This window comes from Anas platyrhynchos, chromosome 1, assembly GCF_047663525.1.
Source record: "Anas platyrhynchos isolate ZD024472 breed Pekin duck chromosome 1, IASCAAS_PekinDuck_T2T, whole genome shotgun sequence".
Taxonomy (NCBI): Eukaryota; Metazoa; Chordata; class Aves; order Anseriformes; family Anatidae; genus Anas; species Anas platyrhynchos.
Window position 1 is genome coordinate 121743554 of NC_092587.1, and position 24456 is coordinate 121768009.

Sequence of the window (24456 nt, forward strand, 5' to 3'; positions counted from 1 at the left end):
CATAAACTGTCATGCAGAACACTTCTCAGTGAGATGCTACAGCCCTTTGGTGATGAGCACAGTAGTGCTGGTAAAACAGCACAGGCTTCGATATATCTCCTTTGCTGTCTCATATGGGCTGTATACCTCATTTTATTTCCCATTGAGTCTTTATATTTTCTATCAGAGGTGGGTGATTCATCGTTTTAGTGTTTGTTTTTTTTTGTTTTGTTTTGTATTTTTTACCATTATACTGATGGTTAAGCATGTGCTCAGAAAGGATCCCCTGTTGAACAGTCGCTGGTCAGATACGTCAGCTTGCTGCTGAATTAATGCTCAGCTGTAGCACTACCCATGCCATCTACTGTATATACTGACTCTTGGATGAAGAGTGTTTCCTGAAATAACAAGCATTAGTGTCACTAGTAAGATATGATCTGTGGCTACTTTGTTCTTGCATTGGTGTGTGTCTGTGTATATATATAAATAATTAAGGAAAACATTGCTCTGACACCATAGGACCATCCTAGCCTTCAGTGAGGCTCTTGAAGACTAAAAAGCAGGAAACTAAATTTAAGAAGTTGTCTAGAGGAGCAAGTGAGTCAATAGTAGGTCAAGATGTTCCTGTAGTGTTGCCAACCCTCTTCAGTTTTATTAGCTGGTTTATGAAGGGAAAAAAAAAAAGAAAAAAAAAGATTAATGTACTTGTCTGCATTCAAACCCTTTTTCCAAACAATCTTTGAACTATTTAGTCAATTTGAACTAAAACTGTTGGGGATAGAGGACTGAAATATTATTAATCTCTTTCCCTTTGGGGGAAGGGATGATTAAGTAGAGGGCAAAGACCCAAGAAGTTCTTCTGCAGTGGGAAAATCTGTTGGGTGAGCTGAAGCTTTCTTTCCTGCCTGTGTAGCAGCAGGGCAATCAGTGCCTGGGTCCCAAATCAGCCTCTTGCCCAGCAGGTGATGGGATGGAGGAAACTGGCTGTGAGTTGTGGGATCTGAGGGAGAGCAGGAGGCTGGGAAACGAAGAGGTTTGGAAAGATACAGAGAGGGGCGAGGGAAGGCAGGGGAGCGTAAAAAAGAATGATGCACATTTGGAGGAAAATTGATATAATTAGTTTGAGGGATCTCTAAATACTGTAATTGCCATATAAATCTAATGTAGGCTGCTGAAGGGAAGTTTTTGCACCACGGTGACTGGAAAGATGGATTTGATGTCTCTTGGAGAAGGCTGCACTGCTTCCTTCTGTAATGAAGGAAGGGTGAGAAGAGCTGTAACTTTTGTGTTTTGCTGCCAACTGAGCAAAGCTTCATTTTATCACTAGTTTATAATATACTAGCGTCAATTTCCAATGAAGAAAAAAGGTATTTTTTTTCTCTTTTACACGCTTCCCATAGTTTTGCAATCTCTGTATGTCAATAGTCTGATTTTCATTCCCGAATATTCCAATGTACTAAGCTCCTTTTGTACATGATGCACATAGATGCAAAGGCAGCACTGCACACCTAGACAGTGTAAGACTCAGCTCCTGGTGGAAAACTTCCCTTAGCAGGGAAGAGGGACACCAGGGCCCACGTTTTCACCAGACCTCCCTGTAGGCAGAGCCATCTGGTTGTGACTCAGTGAGTGTGGATGGGGATGTTTCTTCTGTATTTTCTTAAGTGCTGATGTTGAAATCCACCCTCAAGTTATTTGTTATAAGGCTGAAATATTAAAGACTAACCAAAATGTAATAAAAATAAAAAGAAGTTCCAGTTAAGAGGGAAGAAGCTTGGCAAGATTCACTTCACGTACTGCGTTACAGCAGCTGAGCTGAGGGTGGGAGAGGGTCTTGCTCATGGGTCTTGCTCCTCTATTGCTCTTAATGCTGTTTGAGGAGCTGTTGCAAGGAGGCTGCCTGAAACTGGAGGATAATAAATGGGGAAAGAAACTCACGTTGTTTCAGACAAAACAAACAGTTACCAGTAAACAGATTTTTTGTGACCTGTTTATTACTAAAAGTTTGGCAATTTCTTCAACGCAAATATTTGGGTGGTAAAAATGGGACTAACCAGAAAGCTGTGCTGATCTCAGTTTTATTGAAGAAGCAAGCATCAAAGATGTGTTTGTCTTTGCACAGAGCAGTCTGCTGAGAAAAAGTAAGGCTAATGGAGGAGACTGTATATGTCCTGAAAAAAATTGTAAGCCCTCTGCTTCTGTTACCCTACCATACTTAGTAATGATATACTAAACATGGTGGTGAGACTTCAGTGCTTTAATCTTCACTATTTATTTGCATTTATTTACCTTCACAGGGACTTGATGAGCTTGCTTTAAAATCAGTCTACTCCTCTGTCCCACATTTCCTATGGTCCCAGTCCTACAGTTCTGTTAGCAGACTGGGATGTTTTTGTAGAGCTCCATTCACTTCAGCAGCATTTCTCACTAGTATTGCATCCTGCTCTTGCTAGACAAATTAGTGTTGGCAGGGCTGTGCTGGAAGCTTTAACTTTCCCTCTCTATTACAGTAGCTACAGCCAAGATTTGTACACTATTAACACTTTTTTATGGAGATGTTTGCCTGTGAGGTTTTGGTTTTAAGGAGATTGTGGGCAGGAGTATGGGATGATATGTTGATGTGTAACTTGGTCTCTGAAGTAGAACTAATGCTAATCTTTAGGAGTTGGTAATGTATTAGTAAAAAATCTTTAACCTCATGTGGTGTTCTACCAGCCTGGTTAGACAGCTGCACCTTTCCAGTCCTTTGCTGAAAGCTTTTATTTTCGTAACTTTTCTCATACTAATGAAGACTCCAGGAAACTGAAAACAGTCTGTCAGCTAGCTATTGCAGCCTTCAGGTGTGGCTCCTGTTGGCTCTCTGCCTGGTGGGTACAATGAGCTTCGGGCCTTTTCTTGCCTGAGTGCATCTTTTGTCTGTTCTCCTTCCAAGATGAGGTATAATGTACATGTAAGTTCTTGTAGGCCAGGCTGGGATCCTTATATGTATGGCAAGATCCTTTGCCAAATTGCAGGTCTTGTTCTACCCTCGAACTTAATGCAGGCACCCCGTTTTAATCACTAGCCTCTGAATTTGCATGTGTTCATTCTGATCTCAGAAATCTGATCCATAGACTGGAGGTAATGAGCTGACATGATGTTCTCTGCAGAGTGAATTTGCATCTTAGATAAGATACAAGTAGTTTAACCTTTTAAGTTGATTTGGGTAAAACAGAGGTTGCAGATTATTTTAAAATTATATATACGTATTTCAGACAAGTATCTTTGCCTATTCTAAATATGAAATGCTTTGAAAAAGGTTGAAGCATTCACCCTTTCTCAAGAGCCATCATTTGTTGGATAGCACTCTTATACTACCAAGGCTAATATGTATGCAGGAGTGATACAACTCAGAATGGAATAAATCTTTACCACAGGGTTTCCAATGCTATGATACATTTCTCTCGATTCCCATATATTATTATAAACTTTTCCCAGTACATCATGATTCACAAACTCAACAGGATGTTTCCTCTTTCGTTTTCAGATTTGATATTTGCAAGTTCTGTGCCTTGACAGTAATCATCATGGATAGTGGTAAGTTTAACTTTGATATGAATGTGTACTCTTTACTTTTGCTTGTGAAGCTTTGAAGCCTTCCCCAAGAAGTACTCCCCCTGATTTGTCCTCCACTCAAAATCCAAATCAATTTGCACAAAAATTGTTCTGTGCTATTGAACTGATTTTGGTATTACATATGATAGAGCTCTTTGTCCAAACTAAACTGAATTGGAATTGTACTACTGTTCTGACATATATATGTAGACCATAATAATGAGTATCACAAACTCATTCGTGGATCTTTGAAACCTGGCTGCAGAGCTGATTTTCCAGCCTTGCATCCTAAGCTTGTTTCAATAACTAGGTTCTCACAGCAGAAGCTTTCTAAGTAGATGATCAAAATGTTTTTTCTTTGCTCTCCCTTGTGCAAACCAAATAGTTTTAAGACCACCTACAGAAAGACTCACATTCATCAGTAGCTGCAGCTTTTTATTTAAAGTGCTTACTTCTAGTATTTGCTAGAGGTTTTAATCTGCTTGGGTGTTGGTAAAGAGTCAGAAAAGGGGAGTGTCAACAGCAGCCTCAATAGAGCTGGCTTTGGTGTCCACAATGCCCTTGGCTTTGCTTCTGCAGCATTTCTGTGTATCAGGATACTTTTCCCACACTGCAGCTCCCTATTTCTCTGTCGCTACAGACCTGAAGCCAATTTTCTTTGTGATAGCTTCAGCTGGCAGGCTGAGACGTGTTTATCCTCACTCATGCCCTTGCCTGACTCTTCTTGATTCTGGTTGACCTTCACCTTGCTAGAATATCTATTCGCTGTGTGAATAGAAAACCACAGGTTTTCCTGAGAACATATAATAAATTGATCAGACTGTATTACTCTCTCCAAAAATAGTGTCAAATGAAGACTTTGGAAAGGTTTTTTTTTGTAGCTTTCTGATGCATAAGAGCTTGCTAAAAAACAAGTATTAGTTATACACAGCACTGAGTGCAAGCATGTTTGAGAAATAAATGTATTCCAATGCATTATATTTGGTAGTTGTATACCTTCATCTATATTCTATAAAAATATGAGGAGGAAGAAGAGATTTTAGATTGTTCTGTGTCTATCTTAATACCAAAATCATTATTTTGATTTTTTTATTTTATCTGAATTTGTAAGTTAATCTCCTTGACAAAGTGAAAAAATAAGTTTAATTGTACTTCTTTTATTCTTGCCACTCCATTCTTCCCTAATCATTTTCAGCTTTGTAGTAACAGCTGCAGTGAATTCAGCCATGTTATAGCTTGGTTAGGTGGACAATCCAACCCAAAAAGTGTTTTGTTTTGTTTTTTACACCCCCCTCTGTAATTATAACAGAATGTCTCCATGATGACAGTCATAGAATACTAACAAGTCGACATGGTTTCTGCAATATGGCGCCATTATCTCTCTTCATAGGATTCATCAGGCAATGAGTGATTCTTACTAAATCACCGTATTTCAATCAGTATCTCCATTAAGAGTGCTTTGATCGGTGCATGCTTTTGTTTCCTTGCAGCCTTGGTATTGACTTCTCAATAAGGATTTAAAGTCATAAGGGGTATGCAGAGCTTTAAAAATGTCAGATCAAAACTAATGAACGATTTTATACTTCATTCTTTCTAGTCTTGCAGGGTCAAAAGCCATTCCTGGTCTGGACTAATCACAGAGCGTTATTTAGCAGATACATTCAGGGTTAACATGGTGCAGGGTTTATTATCCTCAGTGGGCTTTTTCGTCCTTTTGAGATATGCATTTTCTATGCTGTATTGTGAGAGGAGACTTTCTGAATGTGAATTGCTAAACAAAAAAGGTGAATTTTCTTCCATATTGACCATTCTTGAATATTGAATTGTTTTAGTGCTCTGCTGTTCTTTGTCAATGCATTTTGCAGGAGAAATTTATGCTTTGCTGTTTTTTCAGATTTTTTTTGGAAAACTAAACTATTACCTAGAAACTCATGACAATCTGTAGTGAATGCAGTATTTCATGGTATACCAGCTTTTAAACCTTCACTGTGTTTGTTTCTTTGAGAAATTGGAAAGTGCATGTAAAAACAAAGATTTTTATTTTTTTTCTGGGAGCCAGATGTTTCAAAACAGGATGATGTCAGCTACCTGTATGTTTTCTCTATTTCTTTTCCCTCTGCATCCAGTGCAAAGCTATCATAGTTTTTTCTGTTTTCGAAGCTGGATTCCATGTGTGAAATGAAATTCCCTAGGTTTTATCCTCTGAAGGAAGGGAAGCTGTTGATTTACAGTGCATTATCTACTCTTCAGTGACGCTACTTTTAAGAGAGTTTTGGCTGTAGCTTGTTCTACTTCATGAATGCCCACAAGAGTTGGTAAGAAGTGGGTAGAGCATGGGCAGTTCGTCCATATACATGGCTGTATGCTGGCTTCCTGATGTGGCCAAATCCTCCTCCTCATCACTCTTTGTGATTGCTGAGGCATGTGGAAAGCAAGCTGGTTCTTCAGGCCTAGAGGGGAGTCAGGAGGACTGTGTGGGAGATAGAAAGAAGCTATCTTTTTTTTTTTTTTTAAGGTATTTTTAAAAATTAATTTGTGTTGTTTATACTATGTACTTACACAGTAAGAGATGCTCTTGCATTTGTCTGTGATGCTATCAGAAACCAAAATTGCAGTAGGAGCAGTTGCAGAGTTGTATGTGCTGAATCTCTGGCAGCATTATGAATAATGTAATTTGTATAGTGCATGCACATACCACATGTATTCAACTGAAAGCATAGGAATGACTGGTATATTGCAGTTTAATCTTCAAATATTTAATCTTTTTCAAAAGGAAGATGACTGTCTAATGACTGATAACAAAGTACACACATCACAGAGACTTAAGAGAATAAAATTAACGTGAAGTAGGTGAACCTAACTGTGGTAGTATCTTCATTGCTGAAAAATGCTACCACATCTAAGTTATGAGAAAGGGAAAGTATAGTGACCTGTCTTTGTAGACTTGCTGTAAATCCTGCTTTAGTATTCAAATAAGATGATTAAGGAAAAAAGTAGCGAACTGATTCTTAGAAAGTCATAGATAAATCATTGTTTAAACCACTTAGTTTCTGTCCTTCTGCAAACAGTGAGAGTTTGTCTTGTTGGCATACTGGAGGTCCCAGGCTAGCTGTGAATGAACCAGTGAAGAAATGGTAGCATAGGTCAGGAAGGCAGTATGGGTGGGTTAGTATGGACGTGCATTAAATAACAATTCCCTATTGCTAGCAGCAAGAGGCCAAGGGCGGTGTTGAGTTGGCATGACCTTTATGCTTCCTGACCTGAAATACCTGGAAAATTTCCGCACTATTCACTGCAGATACAACTTTTGAGTAAATCAGTCTACTCAATTTTGCTATGTGCAACATCAGTGCAATATTCAGTTGCTGTGTGTTCCTGTAGAAGTCATTTGGTCAGGGAGTTTGACAGAGAAATTGATTTTTTCCCTCAAGGAAAGGATCAGAAGATTACTTCCAGATCTCTTCTTTGAACAGAAAACTAAGGAAAGCAAAGAATACCTTTGTCATAACTGTGATTGTCTTTTGGGGTTATTTGACTTGATTCATCAAATAAAGTGGGTTTTGTGTATGATTTAAGAAAACAGACTACTTCTACATCCCCAAAAGAGTTGCTGTTTCTTGGCTGACATTTCTGGAGTGAAGGCAGCAAGTCTACTTCAAAGTTGCTTAAGAAAACAGATGGAATTAAACTTTGATAAAGGCAGCTGTTCTGGTGTGTATGACTAGGTAATATTCAGAAATATTTATGTCATCAAAAACTTCTGAGTATTGTGGCTGTGATACCCTCAGGCAGTTGCAGATATCTTTTTTGATGTTCACAAGCAGGTTTTGTTTGCTCTGTGTCATCTTAGTTTAAGAAATTACTTGAGCTGAGCATATGCCTGTCTGTTCTGAGCACTCTTCTCAGGCACAGGCTTCAGTCTTGTTTAAGCCTACATGAACATGATGTGGAACTGGGGTCCATCAAGTTTATGAAGTAGCAATAACTACTGAAATTGTAGTCTCAAATGCTCATAATAGTGAACGAACCTTTTATCATGTTAAATAAAGGGGAAGACTTCGGAAAAAAAAGATTTTAGTTTCTCAGACGTGTTTTCTTTGAGTAGTTTTACTATGAGGTTTTGGGTATCTATTTCAGTAGTAACCTTTCTTGTCTTTCCTCTTATTCAGTGTTCTTAACAGAGAACAAAGCCAATTCTGTGTTAAAAAGATATCCAAGAGCCAACAAATTTTTGGAAGAATTAAAGCAAGGTGATATAGAACATGAATGCAGAGAAGAAATCTGTACCTATGAAGAAGCAAGAGAAGCTTTTGAAAATGAAGAAAAGACGGTACGTTTTGATGTATATTTGTAGATGGGTGGGGTGTTTTGATATTAATTTTGGGGTGTGCTGAATATTTGTATGCTTTCTAACATTCCCCTAGATCTGTTTTTTCCTTTTGACATTGTTCTTTAAGCAAATAAGGCCTACAGGGGAGATGGCTAGACTCCACAGCAATAAATTTCAAATCTTTCATCCAAATTAAACTGAATTTGAAGGCAACAGAATTCTCAAAGATAATTATGCTCTTTAAAAAAACGTGAAAATTGGCAGCTGAGAAGAAAAGGAACATGAATAAATACCCCCACTTGAGGAAATGTGGACAAAACTGTCATTATGTAGTTTGGCAGCACTACTTACCGAAATAGCATGTGTACTGGTTTTCGTATCACCACACTCTTAAGTCTGACCTACATATCACGGATGCTGTTGTGTTGCTTGGATGAAATGATGGCATTGGGACTATTACAGGGAATATATAGAAGCAGAGGTCACAAGTGTTCACTTACCTTGCCCCTTAACTTATTTATGGAATATGTTCACATGAAATGAGCACACAAATCAAAAAGTGTTCCATTTTAAAAAGACCTTTATATCCCATGTGCAAGTGTAGCTGGACAAAGTGTTCAGTGGCCAGATAATTCAGTCTTAAAAATAAGAATAGATAAATGTCCTTCTTAAAAGGTAACTTCTGCAGGCCCTCTGAGTGTATTGTTAAGCAGCAGTGATCTAAAATATGGAAAGAGTAACAATTTCAGTGCTGCTGTATGTTATGCAAGGGCAGTGATATATTAACTTGACTGGAATGAAGCAGATACTGCCCACACAGAATTGTTGTGCAAGTCTGTTGGCTTCTCTAATTAAAAGAAGCTTGTGGGCCAATGGCTCTGCATGCAATAGCTGCACGTTATACCCAACATATCTCAAATTTCCTCCCAACTAATAAGAACAATATGTAAGCTTTTGATGGTGTCATCTGACATATTTAATGCAAAAGTCAAAGTTTCCATCTCTCATGTTTTTGCACAGGGAAATTGCGCAGGCAAGGCTAATAAGCAATCAGGGAGCATTATGAACTTCTTTCAGAATTTACACAGGTGATATGTCCTAATCCTCACTGGCTGTGTTCTACATTTAAAAAAAAAAAAAATATATATATATATATATATAGGTTACTGTAAAGACCTAATGGACACTTCAAGTTCTTGGCATCTCATTGTTTGTGGTCATACACGGAAAGGTGGAAAAGGCTGGAATGAAAGGTTTTTTTATTAAAATTAAGTAATAAGGATGTATGGTGTCTCTGCAAATCCTCTTCTTTCCAAAGCTTTAAAGTGCATGCACAGACGTGTTTTTTGCGTCCCAAACTTGACTTGGTGTGGCTATTCCTAATGATAGCTCACTGTGTAATTAAACAATAGTGCGTACAATGACACAACTTACGTAAGATCTAGCACAGTATCACTAATAGCCTAGACATGTTCACCAGCAATATGTCAAACTGGTGACCAGCACTGGGACAGGCTCCCCAGGGCAGTGGTCACAGCACCAAACCTGCTGGAGTTCAAGGAGCATTTGGACAACACTCAGACGTATTGTTTAATTTTAGGTAGTCTTGTGTGAGCCAGGAGCTGGACTTGATGATCCTTGTGGGTCCCTTCCAACTCAAGATACTCTATGATTGTGTTGCCTCTCACTTCAGCTTGTTTTCCACTACTAAATGTTGAGGAACATGCTGTGTTTTGGTAGATACCCTTTCTCTTGCAGAGGTATTTGAGAAATACTAAAGCAGAAATTGTTATGCTTCCTGTTGTACTACAACCTTTGTCGCAGTGCAGAGGGAAATACCAATGAGGTCCTGATCCATTATCCATTTCTACTACTATATCCTTTTTGTTTAGTTGCTTAATTCTATTGTTGGTACCTTGCTAGGGTTCCAAACTCCGCTAAAGTGCGGTCATGCCCAAACAGCATTGTCTACTTAGGCTTTATTTGGTCCTTTATCTTGCAGTTGTATCCATCCTTAAAACCATTTAGTAAGACTTGATTTTTGGGGATGTAGGTGCAGTAGATTGAGGTTGTAATGTAGTATGTTCATAATAACAATGATGCAATGATTTCATAATATAGATAGACTGGAATTCAAGAAGAGTATGTAGCCCATTTATCTCATGGTAACTTTCTTTTATATAATCACCCTTTTGTACTTTTTTAATCTTGTCCACTTGGTTCTTTGTTTTTCCTGCAACCTTCTGAGGAGGTGGGCTACATCTGATTTTGTAATATTAAAATACCAAGCAGTCCCCTCAGGTTATTTTTGATGAATATCGGTTTTCTTGGAATTTAGCATTGTGTACATTAAGTATACAGGCAGATGTCATGTATTGAATGCCTTTAATATTGTGTAGCATTGGGGACAATATCTTCAGAAATATTATATAAAATGATAATGATAAAGGTGATATTGTCAGGATAGTAAAGGCTAGAGCTGACAGGAAAGAATTTGCAGAAGTGTGTGGTACTGATTGTGGGGGGAAAAAAATAGAAAATAAAATTCAGTGTTGATGAATGTAATGCATGCTGGGGAAAAGGGAATGCTTCTTATATGTACGTTTGCATTGTGAACAAGATCCAAATTTATAAATCATCAGTGAAAATTTGGCTTAGTAATGCCCAGCAGTCAAACAAAAACCTGAAAGTTAAGAATCCTAGTAAAGGCATAGAGAACAAAATGGAAAACGCAATTACACAGCTGTGCACCTGCATCTTGAACATATCGTGTACAGCTCTGACCTCCCTATCTCTTAAAAAGATAAAATAAGTAAATAAATAAAATAATAAATAAAAGAAGTAGCTGGGGAAGCTCCAGAGGACCAGAGAGATGACTAAAGAGATGAAAATACTTTTATAACAGCAACGTATTGGAAATAGTTGAATCAGGGAATTTGTGGTAGATGTCTGTAAGGAGTATGAAGATTGAACAGAGGAGTTGTTTGACATTTTTCTGACGGGAGAGATAAAAGGACCTCACAGGAGATGAGAAGGTGCAGATTCAGAGCAAATAGACCCATCTCTTCTCACCACAGGTAGTGGAGCTGTGAACTGCTTTGCCACAAGACATCTTGGATGCTAAAAGCTTACATAGCTTCAGAAAAGGAGGATATAAAAGAGTAAAATAATATTGGTAAATCAGTCTGGGACCATTGAATAAAAGTGATCAGCTTTGGCTGAGGGAAGTTTCTGAAGTACAAAGATGTAAAAGCTGGGAGAGATCACTGCCTGGCTATGTTTACGCTCTTTGTGGCAATCTGTGGTAATTGTTGTCAAAAGATAATGGGTTACCTGAACCCTACACCTGACCTAAAGCTATTCATATGTAGAAGCTGTAGCATACAGATAACACTGTATGTGGTCGCTAGTCAAAAGTTGCTGGGAAGCTTAAAGACTTGCAGAAAGTTTACTGTGCAAAATACCTGGGAGTGACTGAAGCATTGGTATTCATTTCAGTTCCATTAACTCATTTTTTTAAATGATACTGCCTGAAGATTTTTTCTTTAAAAACATCACAGATATTTGGAAAATGCAGAACACTAACACAAATTTTATTTTAAATATTGCAGAAGTTGCAAGATCCACTGTATAGCTCTAATCTAGGAAAACAACTCAAAAAAAAAACAAACAAAAAAAAAACCAAACCACTAGAAAGCTTAGAAAGCAACTTAAAACTTGGCACCAGATCTAAAATGACTTGATCAAATAAGGCTTCTAGCATCAGTTTGTATCTAATTGTGAATGCTGGATAAATACCCAGAAGAGAAGATGTGAATTCTTTCCTGTCATCTGAAATTGAGGTCATACCAGAAGAAAACAGTGTAGCAGATACTCTCGCTGCCCGTTACTGCTTTGTTCATATCCTTTACCTACTGAATGCTAAACACTCTTCTGATTGGCATATTATTAGTCCAACTTTAAGACAAGTCAGACAATGGATCAAGAGTCATTTGAGGTTGACAGTGCTGCCAAATGTAGTAAAGGCCTCTGCTGAAATTCACAGCAGTGTGCAAGACTCTTAACGTTCATGTGGACCCCTTGTTTAATTCAGTGTTCAGATCCAGTTGACTGAAGTTGACTCTGTTCAGAATAGATAAAAATAGTGAAGTATTAGACATACAAGGGAAAAAAAAAACTGACAACTTGTCCATAAATGTCTGTGTGTGATGCCCTTGAGAGTTCTTTTTGTTTCAAATTGGATATGCTAAAGCAGTAGGAAATATGCAGAAAAGTAGTTCTTGGTGGTAACTTATTCTAGATGATGATAAGTCTTTTCCATTGCAAGTTATCTGATTCTGTGGCCTGCTTAACTTAGTTTTTCAGCCCAGCTATGCAGTGCTTGAGGGTAAATGATTGCTGGAGTGTCCTTTTCATAAATCACGAGTTCATAGTTTTCTCAAGTAGAAAGACAGTCCTCTTTTGTTTCCTTGGTTTAAGAGACCAACCACTACGGAAGGGATGTTTGTGCTGTAAGTGTTCCAACTTTCAAATTACCCTTTAACTTCTGCATGAGTTCTGCAGCTACCTCCTGGGATTTCATTATTTCCCTCTCTTTTTTCATAGCAGATTGTACCAACTCCCACACTGTGCAAATTCATCCGAGTTCCCCCTGGTTCTGTTTGGTGATGGGCATTATTTGACTGACCAGGTAGCTTGTCCTCCTTGTGTGCCATCACTTTACCATGCAGCACAGCTGTGGGATGACAGAGCAGAGGGGGGAGCTGCTTGGCAGCTGGGTAACTCGAAGCTGCAGTATTAGTTTGCTGCACTTCCCATAAATTCTGGAGCTAACAGTCTTTGTGGTTCGCTTTGATATTTGGCTTGCAAAACTGCAAGCTGGAAACCTCCAGTTTAATACACTAAGAAGTTCTTTTTTAAAGGGGAAAATTAAAAGAAAACATTTTTCAGAGTGACTAAACAAGTGTTTCTTAGCAGTTTTTCACCTGGGAGGAACTTTATTCCTTTGTCTCTGTAATACAGCTGCAGACCTGAAACACTGCAATTTTCGGCAGATGAGTGAGTGTCCGAAGTGCCTTGGAATTTCTTTTGCCTCGCTCGTAAATGAAAGTGGACACTAAACTACTTTAATCCTTACGGCAATTTAAATTCTTACATGAAGCTCTTTATGCACCTGTCTGGTCACCATTAACTTGACCACCCCCCATCATGCCACCCCACTCCCATGTCACCTATTCCGAACTGCCTGCCTGCCACTCTGGTGACAAGAGTGACAAGGAGCAATGCTGGGATGTCAGCTTCATGAAGGAGGTACAGGGACACTTCTCCAGCAGATAATGCTGAGCTAGAAGTGATGTGGAAACTTTACTAAAATACCAATCACAGTTTACAATCCTTACACTGTAGATAGTGCATTTCCTCTACAGTGTCCAACATAAAATACATTACAAAAGCAGAACTGTTTTTTTTATTTTTCATCAAAAACTACTGTTCTCCTCTATGTAGTCTTTAAAAGGATGCACCCTTGCATAGTATATTTGCTGATTTTCAGTAAATCTTTGCAGTTTTTGCCTCAGAAATAAACATTGTGTATCATTCCTTTGCCACTGCTGAGGTAGCAGAGCAGTGAAGTGGGAAGCGTGGTTCCAGTACAGACAATAGTGGTTAATAATGCTAATGAATCATTTTTCTGCTTTTTTAGTTGAGAACATATTTATTATTTATTCAATTTAAGATTTAGTTTGTTTTATTCAAACCAGCTGGAAAGGTAATAGGTAACAGATCTTCCTAATTGCCTATTGATTTGGTGGGGAAAGATGGAGTGTTTGGTTTTGTTTCTTTTCTTTCCTATCATGCAGAGAACCATAGGCCTCAGCTGTGCAGCTAATTTCATTTTTTTTAATGTTATTTTTTTTCCCCATAAGCTTTCCCAAAGTCAGCACAGTTGCTCTGGGCTTCACTGTGGGACAGTGCATCCAGGCCCTCATAGAGAGGTATTTAGAGGGGTTAGCCCATCTTCCAAGACTTGCTTGCTTTGTTTGAAGTCAGTGCTGCCTGACTTAGCTGAGATGATTTAAACCAGGGGGTTCATATCAGTGGGGCATTGTGATGACTTGCAAAATGGCTTTGTTCTTAACTTTAGTATATCCTTTGTATATTCTTAGAATCATAGTGAGCGTTTTACCCACATTGTCCAGGTCCCAGCTTTGCACAGAGCAAGCTTAGCCTTCACACTAAAGAGGCCAGACTGCTTCTGGACTCAGGCTGAGATCAATTTGGTGGCAATACTTACGTAATGCTGCTCATGTGGCAGCAGTCCTGAACTGAGGGGGGGATATAGATCTAATTTGTTTGTCCACAAAGTCAGTCTGCAGCCCGAATTTACTAATAACTGAGAAATGGCAATGTCATTTTTCCTGGTGAGTATTTTTTTTTTTTAATTCTTGCATACGATATGTGTGTTATTTAAAGTAGATGCTACTGTGAATATGAAGAGGTCAGGTCTCTGCATTTTTTAAAGGAAGCTAAAGAGATCAGGATTTCTGGCAGGGATTTTGTTTTTTTAATTAAATTATACATGGCTATAAAACACAGTGGAAGTATTTATTGACAGAGATCATACATTACAGACAAGGATGACTACATCTTTGAGGCAGGGTATGTTTTCGTTGTAGTAGCTTTGCATAGCATTCACTCTAGAGAATATTGGATAGTGATGTGATCTTTGTGCTCCTGTTTTTGCATATTAATAATACAGCAAAAAGTATTTAAAGTAGTAGTATCCCCCTTCATCTTTGTTTTCCCTTGTTTGTATTTTCACTTTTCACTGTTCCCTGTATCTGTACTTGTGTTGTCAAAGTTTCTAGAATATAATAAGTAAGTTGTGTAATATTCTCACATTGATGAAGCTATATTTAACTATGAAGAGAGGATTTGAAGCAACTTAGAATATGCTGACAACAACTGCTTTATGAGCCAGAGGATGGGAGAAGTCTGATTTATGAAATGACAGTTCAAAATAGTTGTGCTTTGCTAAATTGGTCTGACATTCTGGAACAATATTTCCCTGTCAAATTGTATCAGTGCATTATAATTAAAAAATAAATAATAACTTTGAGCTTGAGTGGTGCTGAAAAATCTTGATCCACCCCATGGCTGATGTGCATGCAGATTAGATTTCCTGCTTATTCCTGTCTACGCTGCAGGTTTTTAAATATTAAGTGCCAATACAGGATTGTTACAAGTAGCAAGGAATGGGTGTTAAGAAATATTTAAAAAAAAAAAAAAAAAAAAAAAGCCTTTTGTATCACTGAACACATCAGAAGAAAATTTGAAAATTTATTTTGTGTGCTTATTCATACCAGTTCTCATTTTGATCATCAGTATTTAAAATGCCATTTTTTCCTCATTCATTTGCAACTGATTGATTAAAGTGTTTGTTTTGTTCTTTTGCTTTTTACTGTCTTATCGTTTCTGACATATCCTGTCTTGCTCTTCTAGAAGGAGTTCTGGAAAGTCTACAAAAATGGACTTCAGGGAGAAAGTAACACAGGACATAGCTGGTATTCATTTTACCTTGCATTTCCATTAATCATTGGCCTTTTCGTTATCCTCATTGTCATTTTTGTCATATGGAGATGCCTGTTTAAAAAGAAAACACGTAGACAGTCGGTGTACGTGCGTAGGGGAGCCCACGAAGCGATGGGTGATGGTGCTGTGTCTGACGGCAGAGGTTCGCTTCCGCAGCCTCTCAGCATTGTTCATTCCCCACAGGAGGAAATGTATGAAGTCAGTGGGCTCTCTCCTGGAGGTCTGAGCTTTACGGATGCACAGTCAGACTCAATATCCACAAGGCTGTCAAACTGTGATCCTCCTCCTTCCTATGAGGAAGCCACTGGTGAAATCAGTATGAGAAGTGAAACTGAACAACATTTAGATCCACCCCCACAATACGAAGACATTGTGAACTCCAGTTCAGCCACTGCAATTGCACTATCTCCTGTTATCACCAGTACTAAGTAAAACAGGAAAAATGCTATGGACTTCAAAAAATAAAAATAAAAAAAAATTACTAACCGTTTTGTAGCACTTTATCTTGGCTTATTATGCATTTCTGTAATTTAATGGACCTGTATAATGAACTTCCATTTTTTGTTTAAGAATCACTTGTTTTTTGGGTCTTGGATTTCTTTTTCCTCTGTAGCGGGTCTTAAAAGGAACCTGTATTGAGAGTGTAAGTGCATGTACAAATGTGGTGCTCTGTCGTATTTCTCAAAAGTATCTTTGCTTTGAGGGATGTCACTTGTTTTATTCCAAATGCTGTCCACATTCCCCACGAGATTTGTGGAATCCCCTTCCCTTCTTGATGCAAAATCTCAGAATTGCCTGAGATGGAGAATTGTTCAGCAATGTTTTAGAAACTTATTTACACCAAAGGGGACTAATTTTTCAGTATTGCCTCTTGTCTGGTCATTTCCTTTTTCTCACTTGGATTTTTATGTGCTGCATCCTATTTGGGGCCTTTAGGTGGTCAAGAGCAGTATGCCTTTGTGTTCAAACCAGTATATTAGAGTATGCTGGCTTAATAGCAATAATTTCAGAGCCCTAGCAGAGAAGGTGAATTCTAAAGCTTTTGCTTTTACAATTCATGTTTAGAATCTAATTGAAGACAGTAATTAGTGAATTTAAGAGTACTTTTTTTGTTCTGCTTTTCCTTTCAGTTTTCCTATATGGCTTTTATTCCTGTGCTCTAGGGATGAGAAGTGTGCATATGTTAACTTTACAATTTGAAAACTGATGCAACACTAAAGAAGGAAATGCTGAAGATTGGATAAAATCCTGCTTATTTGGAAGCATATACCAAAAGTAGCGTAGTCTTAACTGGGACCAGGATTTTATCCGTTATCCATAAACGTATGAACCCAAAGATATTACGCTTCTTTTTAATTGGGAAAAGCAAAAGCATTTGGTGTGTGACTTTTTTTCCCTAACAGTAAGATCCCCTTCCTCAAATCCTGATAATATTTTGCCTCTTGCATACTTAGATGTACCATATGTGTATCTTGTATTAAGGGCTATAGAAATCCATTGCAGGCATTTTGGTACCTCTTTTCAACAGCTGAAGTATTTATTGCTGATTTCACATTTGCTTGTTCAAGTAAGGTGCTGGGAAGCACGCTAATCTAGGCTGGCTGCAGAAACAGTGTGGCCAGCACGGCTCAGCTATCTCCATAAGTGAGCTGTAGAGTTTACCTGACGTTGGGCCAAACCATGAGGACCCACTGTGTTGCATTTCTAAGAACACAACTAAGAATAGACCCAAGTGTTAGTTTGGAGTGACTTTTCAAGGCTGAAGAGATGTGTGTTTCTGTCAGGCTTGATGCAAGTTAAAGTAGAGGCTTCTATAGAATTTCAACCAAGTGGTTTAGATACTATTGATAATTGAGCTGATGCAAGCTGTAGTGTGGTGGTTCTTTTTCCCTGCTTAATTTAGGAGTTGATAATTCAGTTTAGCTTATCAGTATTCATTTCAATTTTTTCTTCTCACACCAACGTAACATGGCATTAACTTCAGTATTGTTGTTTTCTACTAATCAGCTAGCACTAATTGAAATGTATTTAGCCCTGAAAGATTACTGGGTTATGTTGGTTTTCTTAAAACAAAAAACCGAAGCTGTATCTTCTTCCAAATGAAACACCAGTGCCATCCATTTCAAACCACTGCTAATGTCCTCAGTTAATTTCTGAGATGCATCCTGGCATCTACTATCTCATGGCACCTTGGCCCATCTTTTATCTAAGGAAGTTTACAGAAAATGGCCGAAAAGAAATGTATGATCATACATGGATGTGCTTAGGCACACTTCTGTAATGATGTGATACAGTGGATTGACAAATGAAGTTAGGATCCTGTGATTAATTTTATATTCTCATTTTTGGCAACGAGTAGGCTATCTAAATTGTCTACTGGGGTTCTTCAGTCGCAAAGGCAAATTTATTGGAGTTAGTGAATGGAACTCCAGGCCAAAGTGTAGTAAAAAAGATAAGACTTATTTATATTTATTATTTATGACAGATATTGGGCAGATGATTGCAACATGTTTTGGGCATTTGTGGTAAGAATTGCCTGGATCTTGTTTTTAGACTGTCCGACCTTTTCTTTTGAAGTGGTTTTAGCTCTGGTGTAAAGACCTAAATTGCCACTTGTAGAAGTTAAAGCTCCTTTTATACTGAGCAACAGTTATACTGCCTTTAGCCAGACATTACCAAAACAAAGTGCCTCATCTCAGTCTGCAGGAGCCACCTCAAAGAGCTGGTATCAATGTCCATGCCATATTGGCATCCTCTGTGCCTGCCAGCACAGCTGGCAGTTTTAGCAGTAACTTTTCTGTTTGGATATATGACTTTCATGTAGGAAATGCATGGAGATCACCAAGTTCACATTAGGTCATTCAGCAGCTGTCTACCCCTGAACATGGGCAATCTGGTTTAGAGATGAGCCACCTTTTTTTTTGTTGTCGTTGTTGGTCTGTGTTCCACTACCAGTTTTAATGGCTTTCACACTTGATTTCTTAAGTAGAATATGTTACTGCATCCTGGAGATACTTTTATGTGCAATGCAAACTTGTTTGACTTCCCAAAAAAGCCACAACCAAATATTGAAAATGATCTGTGACTAGACTTTATTGGACCATGCCTTTTCTGCATCCATGCGCGTGAGTATGAATGCTATTTTGGGCTATAAATTTAAGTCTTGGTGAATAAACTTTCATAAACAAATAAAATCTGCATGTGTCAGTTATCCAAATGTATTTCCTCTGAGACATGAACAGCTTTCTTCTTGTTGGAATAATGTCAAATTACCAAATATTTTGTTTTTCTTTGTGAAATGCGGGAAAGTAATTTAGACTTGTGGCTGGCTTTTTTGATCTGATTGAAGAATAAAATTTCTTTTGTAGTGGGTTTTTATACAGCTTTGTTTTCCAGGGCACTTGCTGAGTATTGTTATCCTGATAATTGCATTATCATGCAATAAACATTATGAATTTCTCTTTGTACTTCTCTGAAGGTTTTCCAAGTCTGAAATGCAGTACTGCCTTCACTGATGACATGAACAGTCAGGATACTGCTTTTCCAATTTTGAATGTAACACTAAATTTCATCTTGTATTAGAACTCAGATGATTTACCCACTAGAACTATCTCATATTTAAGTGTCACTCTTTAAGAAATTATGGAAATTAATTGTGCTTAGATGATGATTAGCATTAGTGGAGGTTGTTCTGTCTTCACTGGGTGTAAATAACCTCTGATTACAGTATTGAGTATTTTAAAGGGATTTGGTTTACATTAAATTATCGTATTTAAACATTCTTGCCTATGTTTATAGAAAATTTTTTGTAACATTTGTTTTTGGATATGCTAAATAAAAATTTTTAAATGCCTCGAGTGCTTCAAAATATCAATTCTACACAACTGTAGTATTAACTGTATGTTTAAGTGGTGTCCTTTCAATTTCCATTGATTGTTAAATGTACATTATCAGTTGCAGTGAATCAAATTTTTTTTTTTGATAATTTAAAATATAATTTTGGGTTTGGGTAGATTGATGAAAATTAGACTTCTGAAAGAATATCAAGATGTGTGAATTTCGTTATTTTCCATTAAAGGAAAGTATTTGTTGTAGCCATAGTTAAATAAAAGTCACAAGCAGAGAGGGAAAGCAGAAATTATTCTTTGTTACAACAAAAGGAAACAGTACACAGTAGAAAAAAATGTAGTCAAGATGACTCAATTTCATCGTTGGCTTCAGCCGTTTAAAAGAATGAGTGTAGAATTTTGCATCGGCTCTGTGATTCCTTCTGCAATGAATGAATGAATGATGCTTTAATAGCAATAAAAAGACCTTTTATAGTGATATGTGCTAGAAACTAAAGATATCCATTCCAGCTGAGAAACTTTGTGTTGTCCTTTTTCACTCAGCTGCTGGTAAATGAGATACATCCCTGGTATTTTTCACTAGCTTACTGTATGACTGGAGTCTGCTGAAGAGGTAAGTGAAGCATTACAGAAGGCGAGTCATGAACACAAGTGCAGTTTTATACCAGTCATTTAAAAAAAAGAAAAGTGCAAAAATAGTCATAAAAGTGCAAAAAGAGGAACTGTGTGGAACTTCCCAAGCTGTCATACGCATAGTGTAGCGCTTCACTTTCTTTGTTGGCATGTTTTTATTCACAGAGCTCAGAACAATGTCAGTGGAACAGAGCGCTGTTTGCAGTTAAGTGACACTTGCTGTGCGTATACACGTCCAGAGTCCTGACCACACATCCATCAGCACTGACTAACATGTTTGCACATGGCTCAATGCATGATTGCCTCTGCCTGCCTGGCTTCTAGCTATTGAAATGTGGAGGACATAATGCTGAACTGGTATCGTAAATCTGGGTGTCTATAAAAACCAAGTCATCACTCCAAGTTACTGGTGATGAATGTTCATTATTTGTTTCGTATGCCTTGAACACTGTTCCCTGTTGTCCTAAATCACACTGATAGATTCCTTTTTATCTTTGTATAATGTGAACCTTGTAAATATTTCCTAGTGCTGTCCACCGATTTTTAAGAAAAGCCACGTTAGCTGAAAGCAGGGAGGTAACAGCTGCACTACTTCATTGCTTGCTGCACATGCATTTGATTGATTTGCTACAGGGTAATTGAACTTTGAGCTTTGCCAAAAAGTTGAATTCCACTTTTCTTCTTGTGGTAGGAGCTCAGTAATTGTATTTCTGACTTGGTGATGGGTTATTGAATGCTAAATAACAAGTCACTGCAAGAAAGTCCTCATCTTTATTCTCTCGATTATGCTATACTATGTAGTATTTCCTCTCCATTTAACTCTTGAATGTTAGAGAGGTTTTTTTCCCCTATCCTGTTTCAGTATATCATGCAATATAAACATGCCAGCTACTGTGCTGTTTCCCCCTGTCTTAGAAACAAAAAGAACTAAAAAATCAAAAACTTTTAGCGTGATCTGCCGTTTCCTTCTCCAGATGGAAGCTTTGTGGCTCCTTGGGCTGGTTGAGAAGGTTAAAACAAGAAGGAAACATACTCAGAAAATTTATTCAGATGCTCCCAGTAATGAAATGTCTGCATAAGGAGTAGTCTGTACCAAGCTGTCTCCCTGACCTTTCAGTGGCGTAGGATGTTTTCCCACAGAACAGACCCTGGACCAAGTCCATAGGTCAGAGACTCTGGATTTTATTTTTTTTCTTTATTTTCTTACTCAGTTGCCATCGCTGACACAATGGCAGCTCTTTGCTGTGCACAAGGATTGCCTTGTTCAGTCAGCAACTGCTTGTTGCAAGGTCTGTATGTGTGAGGGCTTGGGACCCAGTCTTGTCTCCTTTCATGCCTTGCTCACATGCCTTGCTGGCTTGGTCACACCTCATGCAGTGTTTCAGTGCTGGACGAACATAAATGAGGGGTTGAATGCATGGATTTGTGGCCGGATACAGGCATCAGTCTGCTGTTACACAGCGTGAGGCACAGGCTGTTATCTGTGACCTTCTAACTGCAGTTGAAGCAGTCACCACAGATGGGTCGTTTCCAAGATCAAAACCACTGCAGACAGCATTTCTTGCCAGGATTTTCTGTGAAAAGTGATAGTTGGAGAAAATGAAGGATGATGTGACCTGCTCTAAAATATTCCCTGGCTGACACTGCTAAGTCATCTTCTCAGAAGTCATTTATTTCCATTTACTAATAAATTACTGATGTTTTTGTGTGTGTCTTTGTCTGTTTTTCTGTTTGTGCTTATATTATAGCCATAGGTTGTTCTTTCAGGGGGCAGGTATATTCATCTGCATCTACCTGGAAGGTGAGTTGGTGGGACAGGATTTTTCTAATGAACCCACCTCACTAGAGTTTTAAATAAAACCAGAGAACTCCACTCTGATTTCTGCTGTGCAGCCCAGTAGTGGGATTTATCTCTTAATCTCCTCTTTGCATGCAGTCACTTGGCATCTGAATGCTTGGTTGATGTCTCTAATAGCACCTTTCCCATTAACAGCCACGTGGAATCGTTGCTTGGGTTGTTTCCAACTCACCTACAAGTTCAGCTGTACTAGAACGATAAAGTCTGGGCACATGCATATTCATTTGCTAGCAGTGGGAGGCAACGGTAAGCAAATTCCTGTGAAAGCACCTGCCAAGTGGGGAAGATGGAAGGTAAATATCAACTTTAAAGTGAAAAAAAAAGCTGCTTTTCATGCAATAAATAAATGCTGACCTCAAAACTGAGGCTGTATCTGCTACTCTGAGAGGGCCCACTGAATCTGAGAGGGCTTGATGTGCAGCCAGGGATGGGTGGCACAGCTTCGTGTTGCGTGGGCAGCAGCCTGGCTGCCAGGCTAGCAAGACATGTGGGTTGGGAGGAGGGCAGCCACCCCGGCAATTAGTACAAGCCTGGCAATTGTATGGTGGTGCTCCTGCGGGTTTTGCCCACAATAAGTATATTGTAATGGCTTAGCTCCTCTTCGCTGCATGTGGGTGCTTACCAGAGGTGGCTGAGGCACAGGGCCAGCAGAGAACAAAACGTTGCTCAAATGTACATGCTCGTGATGCTTTCCCAGGAGCAGAGCGTGATCTGGCTTATCCACCTGTGCCTGCATGGCCTGGCTCTGCCACCTGCACCAGCATGAGCCTGCCCAGCACCGCACCCTGCAGAGCAGCAGTCACTGCTTGAGGGAGCCTGAGCTCGGCAAAGCATCCAAAGCAGTGCTAGGAGTGGAGCTGTGGGCTGTAAGAACTGGGATTAACATTTATGGAGCTGTCTCACTGTCAATCAGAACTCCAGATATTTTTTCTTAACCATTTAATAACTTTTGCAAAAATGAAAAAATATCTAACATGTTTAATCAGATACAACTAGTAACAGTAAAAAGTTATGTGCTTAGCTTTTCTCTTTTTCCCTCCTAACTTGTTGATTTTTGCAGTTTAATAGCACTGCTGAAAAACGATACCTGTTCCCCCACTAAAATCTTTCAGATGCTGTTACAGCAAAGTATGTAAAAGTTGGTGTATTTATTGCACATATTCTTTAGGAAAAAATGTAGGTTTAGAAATAATTTCTAATGAGAAGTTCTCTTTCTTAATATTTTTCTAGCATTACAAAATGTTATTTATAGCCTAGTTTCCCCTCTCTTCCCCATTTGTACTACCACCTTCGTTACCTTTCAGCTCTCCTGCACTGGCAGCTTGGCTCTGTGAAAATGCTGCCATCTCACCCATTTGCAGGAGAACTGTTTAAAAGGGGTTTTTCTGTCCTGCGCAGTGCTTTCAGATTTCAACATCTACCATTCTGCATCAGCACAAGATTGACCACCCGAAGCTCGTTCACAAACTCACAATATCCATGCCACCACAGGCAGTAGCCTGGTGCTTTCAGCAGACCCCAGCCCACGAGGAAGACTGCCTCATGCCCTCACCTCACCATTCTCCCATGTCCCTGCAGCCAGGATTTGTACTTGGGTTTTCTCCACTGCAGGGCATTAGGCTGCTTTGCATGTTAGACAAGGCTAGTAGCCATCTTTTTCAAACTTCAAAATGCCCTGAAATTTCACTATTTTGTATGCAGCTTTTTATGTACAGTGAATTTAAACTACTTACCAAAAAAACTTTATTTAATTAGCTTCTTCTGCATTGCTGGAAGCAGACTATTCGTTTTCTACTCAGGTATATCGCTGCGGTTGGAGTTGAGCCAATCCCCTTGGCTTTTGTATGCTGATGACACCAACCTTCCCATTACACTTTCTTGGGTGACACCAACCTTCCCATTACACTTTCTTGATCACAAACTCCTTTTGGAACCTGCAAAGTCTTTGTCAGGGCAAGTTTTGTTGCTTGTTTTCATCAAAGCTAGTGTGGTCACATGAGTACTTTCAACTCCACTGAATTACTTTTCACTATAGAACAGTTTATTAAAAATACATATATTCCAGAGCAGCAATATTGGTCTGAGGCTGTGGTTCAGCACAGAAGCTCTGGAGACGTTTCTGGGTGAAACGGATGGCAGAGATGCTGTCCTTTCCACCTCCTGAAGAAGGGCATCCAGCATTGATGGAGAGGTCATCAACAGGATGTGGTCTTGGAGTGCCTGTGGTGCATGCCCTATGACACCTGGCTGCTAACCGTGTGTGACCAGAAAGTTAGACCCTTTAGAGCAGATATTCTCACAGTGTAAAGCCATTTTTTTCCATGCAGCGTGCTCTGTGCGACCAAAGCTCATGTAGAAAGAACTGCTCAGTCCACAAGTGAGACACAGAAATAACTGCAGTGCTGTGAGATCTGTGCAGACCGAGGTAGTAGGGCTGCTTTGCAAACCCCTTCGCTGCCTTGGACCTATCTACCTGAGAGATCACTGCTCTCCTTGTGCCATGCCCCTGCAACCACAGGTAGCAATATCTCAGCGGGATTCTTTCCTGCAAAGGAGGTTGTGTGTGCATCAGGAGCTCTCCAGGTCCATGCAGTTGTCTCTCCCTGACTTGTGTCAAATTTTAA

General features: G+C 38.9%; 1 protein-coding gene across 2 annotated transcripts in view; it reads left to right on the top strand.

Annotated features, from left to right (window-relative positions):
* Positions 1-19346, top strand: part of PRRG1 (proline rich and Gla domain 1) — a 31134-nt gene extending 11788 nt beyond the window's left edge. The window contains exons 2-4 of one of the 2 annotated variants that reach the window (XM_072027606.1): positions 3506-3555; positions 7743-7903; positions 15404-19346. In XM_072027606.1, coding sequence (XP_071883707.1) covers positions 3546-3555; positions 7743-7903; positions 15404-15925 — 693 coding nt within the window. In that variant the 5' untranslated portion in view covers positions 3506-3545 and the 3' untranslated portion in view covers positions 15926-19346. The remainder of the gene's footprint in view (positions 1-3505; positions 3556-7742; positions 7904-15403) is intronic. The other variant, XM_072027603.1, reaches the window with a different exon arrangement.
* The last annotated feature ends 5110 nt before the right edge of the window (positions 19347-24456 follow it).